General features: G+C 33.5%; 1 protein-coding gene across 1 annotated transcript; it reads left to right on the top strand.

The window, feature by feature from the left end:
* The first annotated feature begins 1,494 nt into the window (after positions 1 to 1,494).
* On the top strand, positions 1,495 to 2,668 carry LOC122315006 (auxin-induced protein 6B-like). Its single transcript, XM_043130680.1, has one exon. The coding sequence runs from the start codon at positions 1,627 to 1,629 to the stop codon at positions 2,053 to 2,055; it is 429 nt and encodes a 142-aa protein (XP_042986614.1). The 5' UTR covers positions 1,495 to 1,626; the 3' UTR covers positions 2,056 to 2,668.
* Positions 2,669 to 11,138: the final 8,470 nt, after the last annotated feature.

The raw sequence follows: 11,138 nt of genomic DNA, 5'->3' as shown, positions 1-11,138 counted from the left end.
TCTTAAAATAAGATAAAAGTGTAATATATTGTATATTGTTTATTAAAAATTTATTAATTTTTCAAACTTTTTAAATTGAGTAATCAAAACTTCATTATGTCCGTTTTAGTATGATACCCAAGTCATCAAAATAAGTCATCTATAGTAGTTTTGTTTTTATTTCTCGGGTTTTGGTCTAAAATTGAGATAATATATTCAGACGTTATTGATTACTTGATGATGTTGATGTAATATTCAATCAAATAATGTTTAAGTTTGGGTCCAGTTTCGAATTTATTGGATGTTCACATAAGTACATTACGAGACATGCGACTCACATCCAATAGATCAAGTTTTCCAATATAAACAACTCACATCCAATTGATCGAGTTTTCCAATATAGACAATCTCAAATAACTATAACTAAACTTTAATAATGTCTAATTTTCACTACGGGATAGATAATGGTATTTATGGATCATAATTTGTTTTATTATAAGCAGTATTAGATATTATATATGGTCCTAAGGAATCCCTGCATGCTTCAAAGTTCACCCTCTTGCAATTAACCTAATTTCCATTAAATAAGTCCACTTTAGTAATTAATATTTGTTTGCTATCTCCCTATTCCGTCAAATTCATCCTAAAATATCTGGAAGTACATTTTTTTCACGTATCCTTGTATTTTAATTTTTCAGGCAAAATGGCACACTTCAATGGTAGTAGCGGTTTTTTTTTTTTTGGCCTCTTCGGGGATGAATGAACTACTTTAGGTACTTACTAGTTGAGGAACGATTAAATTAACACTTGTTTTGTAAGTCAATAATTGAAAAAGACACCCCATATGCACAATGGATCAAACTTGGTTTTATTGGGAAGGGGGATTTGAGTTTTGGAGCTCAATCAAGTATGGTAATATAATTTATATAGTCTCTAAACTCGTTTGGTTACACAGATAAAATCAGATGTGATGATACGTTTTGTTGAAAAGTAAATAAAATATTATTATAATATAATTTTTTAATATTAGTTTTATTTTAAGATTTGAAAATGTTAAATTATTTATTATATTTTGTATGAAAATTTAAAAAAATTGTAATAATTATATGAGATGAGATAAGATGAAATAGTTTGATTTTGTATAACCAAACTACCCAATATTATTCATTTTTTTGTAAATTCTAATAGTTTATCTAATGTATTCCTTAGAATTGTAGAAAATATTTAAAATAATAGATCATAAAAAAATGATGATAGGTCTTGGTCCGGTTGCCTAAAATTATATAAAAAAGTATGCATTAAAAAATCATATACAACAATATTGTAAATACGTACCACCACTTAAATAATTGCATTGATTATACGTTTTCATTGCAGGTTACGTCCAAAATACAGGATTGTATTGTCCAACATAAATCTATCTACGGTCATGCAACAGTTGCAAAAACGCTAGATCGTAATTTTCGTCAAAAGTAATGGCAATTTCGGGTCATAGTCTCTATATAGCCCTCCTTCCTCCCAACACGCCAATTCCCCCAGCATTCTCTCATACTTAACTTTTCAAAAAGGAAAAACAAAACTAGTATCAAAACCCACAAGTAATACGAAAGGAGCTCTTTTTTTTTTCCCCGTCACTTTCCCAAGAAAATGTCAGCCGGACTCGGAAAATGCAGCAAAATCCGCCACATTGTGAGGCTCCGCCAAATGCTGCGAAGGTGGCGTAGCAAGGCCCGTATGTCAGCCAATCGCATTCCGTCCGACGTACCCGCCGGACACGTGGCTGTCTGCGTGGGCACCAGTTGCAGGAGATTCGTGGTGCGCGCTACGTACCTGAACCACCCCGTCTTCAAGAAGCTCCTGGTGCAAGCCGAAGAAGAGTACGGGTTCAATAACCAGGGCCCTCTGGCGATCCCGTGCGAGGAGTCACTCTTCGAGGAGGTGCTCCGGTACATCTCCCGTCCGGAATCCGGTAATTCGGCTCGGTTCGTGAACCTGGAGGACTTCCAGAGCTACTGCCATGTCGGCATCAGGAGCAAACTTGATTTCTGGGCCGAATCGCGACCGTTGCTTCATTGACTTACCGACAAAAGCATCTGGTGAAAATAAACACCACTGCCAGCTGATTCAGTTGGTGATTTACATAAAAAATAAAAATAAAACAAGCGCTTTTGGTTCTGACCCGGGTCTGACTCAGTCCGAGTTGGCTAGCCTCGAGGGAAACCATCCACAAACAAATTCCATTAAACAGCTGACTGGTGAAGGGAGTCGTCGCCGAGTACACTGTGCATTTGACTCGGCCGAGTTAACCAAGGATATTTTACCCTTTTTTTCCTCTTTCTCAATTTTTTGGGTTGAACTATGATATTGTTGGGTACTGGGTTTGTAAGCCGTGTACCATGCAATGCTCCGGAGAATGATGGAGGAGATGGCAAACGGGTGGGCGAGTTATCCACCGAGTCGTCCCGGGTTCCAATCGGAGGGAAGGTCAGAAACTAAAAGAAGACCCGAGGCACTTTAATTTTTATCTAAGCCAAGGCAAAGCCGCAAAAGGAAGTGATGATTAGAGATATGGATCTCTTATGTAAATTCTACGATTGATTGATTGATTAATGGAAATATTGTAGAGAAATTGATTCCATTATCTCCATAATGCTTTCTTCCCAACTAATCTTAAATCATTTTATTGGTACTTTTGTTTATTTTATTTTTTTGTGAATATATATATATATATATATATATTTTTATTGATTCAATTGTTTATACTTCAATCATAGTTGGCCGTTGTGGAAGTTATAATGAAATGGTACCACAAACCCACGTGAAATCAAAACAAGTTTCCCTTTTGCTCTGTTTCTCCTGATTCAATTTTGTCTTTAACCATTATTTTTTCTCGACAGCGTGTCATGAAACCTTAAAATTATAGCATGTACTAAAAAATTAAAAATTAAAAACAGTGCCTGTGAATGATGTTGTTGAGGTAAAAACCCAGTGTACTTAATTATGGAATGTGGGGTAGAACCGTGGTAATAGATTTCTTGATTGAATATGAGGGAAAATAGATGTAGAAACATTATTATTTCTCTCTCTTTTACCTGTCGGGTCCTTCACGACGATCATGGTAAATCAGGTAGCAGCAACTTTCTGATGGGCCATATAGAGAGGACGAAGTCAAGCTGATTAGCCAGCCATTATTGTACCCAAATTATGAACTTTTGACTTGATTCTGAACCTAGCACTCCTTTACTTTCGTGCCTGATTTTTAGACCCAAAATCAGGTTCCAAGAGAGCTATAATATAAAGTATAAACCCCATTATCAAAGTTGGCTCGGGCTGTTACTGAAATTTAAGAAGGGCATGCACAACTACGGATAAAAATCGAGATCCTATATTTCTTAATTTCAATACTGGGTCATTGCACCAAAGCATATTGATGATCAAGTAAAAGGCAAAGGTGGATAATTTTTCATTTAAATTAAGAAACACAAATCCTTTGTTCGCGCCTCAGTGGGGCAGCAGAAGTGGTTGTGCAATTGAGCATATCACTGCATAAATCCCATGTTCACGTTGAATGACATTGATACTGTGTCCATCCCACCGCATACAAAAGACAAATCTTTGTTGAAAATGAGAAGAAACCTCAGCATGAGAAATCACCCATGTGAAATGTTGACTTTTAATGTCCTAGCGTTAGAAAATGGCTGTCGAAATCAATGCTACGTAGCAAGCATTTGAGTCCAAGTGTCAAACACTTGGAACGGGAGGAGGTTGGAGAATCAAGCTGGGAGTAGTAGAACCAGTGGTAGTGGGAAATTATCGCTTTCTTTTGAAGCATGTCCGGTTTGGGGAGCATGAAAGTTAAGTTTGTTTTAGCAGAAGAAGGAAGATTTTATTCATTGGTGTTGGGTCTAATCAGAATTTGGACCAGATGAAGATTAGATTAGGCAGGTTGGCTTCCATAGCAGTTGTACAAAGTTTGGACGGTTTGATAAGGGGTGCACGATAGATGAGTGATGGCTACGGGAAACGCGCGCACTGGTCAAGGACATGTTCTCAGGTTGTCCGCTCACACGCATGAGCAGTCAACTCGGATGGTTCGATCAACCCCTGCTTAGACCTGTTTATGCAAATTAGGTTACAAAATAAATCAATTTTCAAGCTTGTTTATAAATATATCAAATGCGCGAGGTAAAAGTTGATTTAAATCAATTATTTCAATAAATATTTATATTTTGAATATTTTAGCAACATAATAAATTTATAATTAGATAAATCTTACACCTGCAAAAAAAATTTATAAATTTAGAAACGGACATGATTTCATATGATCTATAAGATCTATTTGATAATAAAAATAATTTTAGAATCTAATGTTACCAAATCAATTTACAACAATTTATATATTTATTTTTATAAAATCTATTCGTGGCTAACGCATTTGCTTATATTTATACACGAGTTATATTTCAGATTCAAGAGCTTAAACTTAATAGGCAGTGATGTTCCGACCTCCATTGATGATATTTCAGGTCGAGAGGCCCAACCCAAAGAAAAGCAAAATGCAACAGATGCTGCCAGAGATACTCGTGGATATGGGCAGGTAATGTTAGGTATGTGGCCCGTTTGGGCCTGAGTGAGTTCAAGTTAAATAAATAATTCCTGCTATACCCAAAACGGAGCGCAATATCAATTGCAAGGCCGATTCTCACAGATTCACAGGCCCAGTTGCGTAAAAAATTCCCAAAGTTGCTCTTTTTGATGGAACGGTAAAACTGAAACCAAACGATAATGCTGACAACCAAACAAGAAATCTGACAACGTTCCAGCTTCTCGCTAATTGGCTGCTCAAGTATATATGTTTCTAGGATACTAGGACTGCCCGATTGCTAGTTCCACGAGACCAGTGAATGATAGAAGAGGCTAAAAAGACTGGCTATATATCCCTAGGTATATATAGGTAAAAAAGCTCTGCATGCACGTGAAGCGTTTTTGATGGAAAACATGTGAACCAAAAACGTTGCAGCCGTTGTGTCCAAGATTGCAGGTCAGGACAGGAGGTACTTGCCGCCAACAAAGAAGGAGCAAACCCCCATGACGAGGATAGAAGTAGAAGGTGAACATTGTTGGGTTTGGAATTGGATTATGGGCATCCCCAGAATGTCTAGAAAAACAGGCTTTGGACCACAATGTGCCGTGCACTTATTATTATTACTGGCTAGCTTGGCATCTTTTATGTTCTACGATGTATTTCCTCTGAACCAAGAACCCTAACACTCTGGCTTCTGACATAAGAGTATAATAGAAGAATAATATTAGTTTTTTTAAATAATAAACCTCAATCATTGACGAGTCATGATATATCAGCGAGATATAAGAAGTTATAAGATGAGACGTAGTCATGATCTTAGGATTCCTGCCTCCTGTCTCTATAGTCATACCGATCGAGTCACGAGCCATTGAGCTAGCCTGGGCCTGGGGGGACCTTTCTCTGTATCCGTATGGTTATTCAGTACGTTATCAAGCAAAACTACGAAACAGTTGGATAAAAATACCAAAAACTCACTACCATTCTGGACGTTCAACGACCAGATGATCTGCAACTTCCTCCGTGGATGACGTGAATGTTGTCCCTCATTCCGACCAAAACAAGAAAGACGTTCACTTCATTTTCAGCCCATCAACTGCCAAATCTCCACCAAAAGCATGAAGATAATGTAATAATGTATTTGTTTCTTTTTTTCACTGTTTGTCGTTACCTTTGTCTTGTCCGGACTATGAAAAACCAGGATTAGTTTCAATCATTACACAAGCTGGAAAAAGAGGTAAAAGAACTAGGATTAGTTTCAACAACGAATTACCAAAAGATATGGCAAAAAAGAAGTTGCTCCAATAGGCACTGATTTGTCATCATTAGTAAGATCTATAAATTAATGACAACCGTAAAAAATTTACTTGAACGCGCGCTGTCAGCTGAGAAAATAATGATCGATGTTATGGAGGGATTTTGACAGTGATCAAGTGATACTCGATCTGTTGTTTTGTTTTCTTGTCGTTTTGTGTACATACAATCCCGTGTGAAGTTTGATTCTTGCAATTTTTATGGACTTTAGCGGGGGGAAAAGAATAGACGAAGTTTAGGAAAACCTTGCAGAATGAGATATGGGAGAATCATTTTACTATTCAACTTTAATAACGGAAATAAAGCTCACATAATTGACGCAGTAGGAATTTTATAAAAATAAATTTATAAATTAACATAATTTTATATAATATATTAAATATTTTTATAATAAAAATAATTTTATGAATTAATGTATCACATTATATCAAGTTAATTTATAAATTTATTTTATAAAATCTTTTTATAAATAAAGCATTTATCTAAATACTAGACTACTATCGTTCCACATGATACGTTAGAAATTTATAAAATATTATGTGTTATAATTATAAATTTTTTTTATAAAAATAAATTTATAAATTAATTTAATTTTATATGATATATTAAATATATTTTATAATAAAAATAATTTTAACGTATCATTAAGTTATTTTAATTTATAAATTTATTTTTATAAAATATTTTTATAGCTAAAACAATTCTTTTAAAAATATCATTAGAACTATTAATTAAAAATAAACATATATAATGAGATATACTGTAGACGATTCCAATTTTTGAAACGGCCGAAGGAATAAGAGATAAATCATCAAACACCTATTAATAATTTTGTTGAACTGTGCCGTACGTCAGGGTTTTTTCAGATTTGAATAGATATGTTCGAGGAATCACATCCATTTAGGTGTTTCTATATCTTGATGCACGTGCTCAACGAATTTAAAACAATGTTATATATAATCATAAAATTATAAATATTATATAATTATTTAAAAAAAAAAAAAGAAATTTACAATTAAAAAATTAATTTTTTATATTAACCTTATATTAATTTATTTTTTTAAAAATAATTAGACGCTATTTATACAATTACAAATATTATTTCTGACGAGCTTAAGACAAGGAAGTTGAGATCACCTACGTACCTGATCACTAGTTTTGTATTCCGTACTACATTACACCGCAGTACTCATACTTCTGTGCCATAATTCTCTGCGTACTGCCGTTGTACGTGTCTGTGAACTGTGAAGTAGCAGCAGCAAAATCAGAAAGGTCAAAAAATCCAAAGAAAGAAATCTATACACATATATACATGTATGTGTGAAGCCATGCCAGCTAGAGCAGCCATGGCCCAGATTTATCCTTTTTTTATTTGAGTTGACGGATTATGATTGTACCCTCCTTCGCTAAAGCCAATTGTTTTTATCTCCTTTTTGGGTCCTCCTCCTCCTCCTCCTCCCCCTCCTCCACGGGTTTACACCCTACTGCCCCTAGGATCACATTCCCTTGACCTATCTTCTTTTTCACTCTTTTTCATTCGAAGTTATGAAATAATTACTCTTTCATATTCTCATATTGTAATTTCAATGTACCATTATTATAATCGTGACAATTATGCTATATTCTATGTACTTAAGACAGATTTTTTCATTCAAACGAACTGTAGAATATTTTCCTTAATTCATCTTTAAAAATTATAGGTGACTCTAGAGAATATTTTCTTTAGAAAAAATATATTCATCATTCATTTTTTCATCATTTCATAATATGACATTAGATGATAAATTCAAAATAAAATATAATAAATAATTTTCAATCATCTAATATCACACCATTAGTTAAATATAATTTAAATAATGAGAAGATAATAAAAATTAAAATATTAAATAGCATTACTATTTTCTTTAATTCATCAATAAAAATTATAAGTGTCGCTATATAATATGGCATTTTTGCACATAGTTTTATAAAATCAAAGTTGAAAAATTTTCATGTGCTAAAAGGATATATGAAAGATTTTTAAAGAGTAATACTATATACCATAATTTTATCCTACTTTTATTCCATAATATAAAATATCATATTTGTTAACACCCTTGAATAAACATTTCAAAAAAAAATCAAAAGTGGATGGGCAATGTCACTTTTCATCATAGTAGAATACGAATCGCTATAAGAAAAATTCATTTTTGTAACCAATATTTTGTAATCAAAAAGACTATTTTTAACAAAAACGTACTTTGTAATGAATGTAGTATGTAGAATGGATGGAAGCTGCATCCTAGTGTACTATTATCCTGATCTCATCACACCATATCAACATGATCGATTTTTTATTTTTTAAAATAACACATTCAAGTCTCATTGGACTATGTTGATGTGGATAATTATCAACAATTAATTAGTTCAAGTTTTATTTTCTAAAATAAAAATAAAAAATTGATGAATAATGTCGTATAAAGAGTATAAGAGCATAATGAGAAATGTGAAATGTTATTTATTAAAATGAGTAACACATTAAAAAAAAACTAACAATCAATAGAAGCATCATATCTCATGAGTAATAATTTGTACAAGTCTTAGACAGACTCTTTGTAAAATAGTGAACTTCACTATGAAAAATTATAAATAAATATTTTTTAGTGAGATCCATATATATATTTTTTTTAATCAAGTGTTGCACAAAACTTGCACAATTTAAACTTGTACCAGTACTACTGATCTAAATCTTATAAATCCTACCTGTAACAAATAGACTTTTGAGAGAAAAGGGTGGCATTAGGTTACCAGAATTGATTGTGTGAGATGGAATAATGCTAGATTTTGGTGCAACTTTTGGAAAAAAACTATTTAGTTGTACTTTATTTTTTTCAGCTCAAGACAAGATAAAAGAGAAGCAAGGCGATCATAATGAGAAAAAGAGAAAGGCGAAAAGGGAAAAGAAAATAGCACATGACTTGAAGAAGTACCAAAGGCAAATAGGATCCGAGGTGGGAAAAAGAAACTTGGTTCATTACATTGGAATTGCAAAGTTTCTGGGTGGGGGTGGACTAAAGCTGTCTTGTGTGTGGAGGGTGGGTCCCCAAATGGTATAATTTTGGGTCTAGAGGATTACTTCTCCTCCCACCCATAAATAAAATTCTTTCGTACCCACAAAGCAAAGCAAAGGTTGAAATTCCCACAAAAAGATAGATAGAACCTATACCGATACGCAAAAAATTAATGAGGCTGCATCTTAGCAATCATTCTGATCATGATCTTATCGCATGTCACCACCACTAGCTACCTCCTGATCTCCTTTTAAGAATATTTAACTATTCATCTCCACTAGAATCGCGTCGCCTCGTTGGTTAATTGAGTTGGAGACTTTTAAATCTCATGGATAAAAGTACATGTTTTTTCATAATGGGATGTTAAGGACACTTGCTCGATCTTTTCCATTAAGGAATAAGGATAGTGGCTCAATTGTCTTTAGATTATCACCAAGTGGTTTGACATATATTAAGTTTTGGGTTTGAGTTCAGATATTAAAAACTAAGTTTTACGCTGTAGGTGAGATTTGTACTCATTTGTAACTTATCATGAATTATTATTGTTATTATTATTTTATTTTTAAAGGTATTTTATGAAATGGGCTCAATATGCACTCGCTAATATCATATGGAATGGGCTCAACTCAACCTTGAAGTTCAGATCACGATTCATGGAATCGAATATAACCATATGATATTCTATATACTAATACATATAGAAGTATTATAGTCATATTTTTTTTTATATATATAAAAAAGTAAATTTATAAACTAATTGAATAAATCAATGACTTTATATGATACTTTAGATTAATTTATAATAAAGTTAACTTTACTAGTTAACATATTACATCAAACTCCACCTGTTCGTAATTAATTTGTTTTTATACAATTTTTTTATGAATTAAGTATTTATTATATGTGTGTGGTGTGTAATATATAGTCGGATGATGTTGATCATATAATCTCACCAACATAAAATATACCCAAATATATAAATTACACATATTGCAGTGATTGCACGAAATATCTAAGATGAGATTGCAACAGCTAGGTCATGAAATATAATCAAATTGCGCGGATTAGGTTCGTTCGTTCTCCCTCCACCCATGCCACTCAAAGAAAGAGGTGCAGTACTGGATAAAGTTGGATAATCCATGCAATCCAAACAATTAAATAAGCCAACCAATGAAACAAGAGTAATCTACAGATCATGCTAATTGTTTTTAAAAACTAATATACATTGATCGATCTAGCTGATCAGCTAGCTGGCAACGTGGAATTCCCTTTTGCAAATAGGATCGATGCCACCGAGGAAGCTTCCAGTGGCTTAATTCCTTCTTTATATCCTTTTCTTCCCCTTTACAATTCAGACATCGAATCAATTAACAGTACTCATGTATGCATATACATATAAAACTATAGCCCTTTTGGAATGCAACTGTGACATCCAAACCACTGATTTCACTAAACTAATGATATTAGAAAACACAGCAAACGCCACGTAAACCTCCATCACATGAGAAAACTCAGCCCCACCACCCCCCCACCCTTCAAAAAAGAAACCCAGTTACGTAAACCTTCTTTGTTTGTAATTACGAACTGTCACAGTCTCTACATATTATCAAAGTCGTATTTATAATTATTAATCTTATATAGTTTCTATTTAACAATAATAATTAGAAAGAACAACGATCGACCTGGCGACATTCAAGTTCAGTGGTTAGCTTGTTTTTTCAGAACTATCACCTACATATATAGATCTAGCCATTTAATCTTAATCTAGCTTTGCAGTATTTTTCAGTGGAGATCTTTATGTGGTGTATCAACAAGTTCACGTCACGGCTGATATGATATAATAGCCATCAGTCCTAGCTCACAAATTAGCTTAATTTAAGAAAATAAGAAACGTCATTAAGCGTGGGTAAGAAAAGTTCGCTTAAAGAGTTATCGAATTGATCTATCTGTGCATGTTGCTTAAGTGCCAGTTTAGACACCAATTAAGCATGATTTTTGTTCTAGTTGAAGTGTTTAGCTCTTAATTAATAAGTGTCAAGTATAAGCAGAAAAGTCAATTTCATGTGCAAGATGGGGGACAATTAGCTAGCTGGGCACTTTGGCTAAGTTCCACCCCCACATGAAATCCTTGCGTTGGACGCATTACAAGGTGATTGTAATGATTTAACATACTTTTAAAGAGAGATACCATAATTGCCAAGGATTGATTTGTG

Source organism: Carya illinoinensis, chromosome 7 (assembly GCF_018687715.1).
Source record: "Carya illinoinensis cultivar Pawnee chromosome 7, C.illinoinensisPawnee_v1, whole genome shotgun sequence".
NCBI lineage: Eukaryota > Viridiplantae > Streptophyta > Magnoliopsida > Fagales > Juglandaceae > Carya > Carya illinoinensis.
The sequence above is the reverse complement of the archived record's forward strand: the minus strand, read 5'-3'. Positions and strand labels throughout refer to the sequence as shown.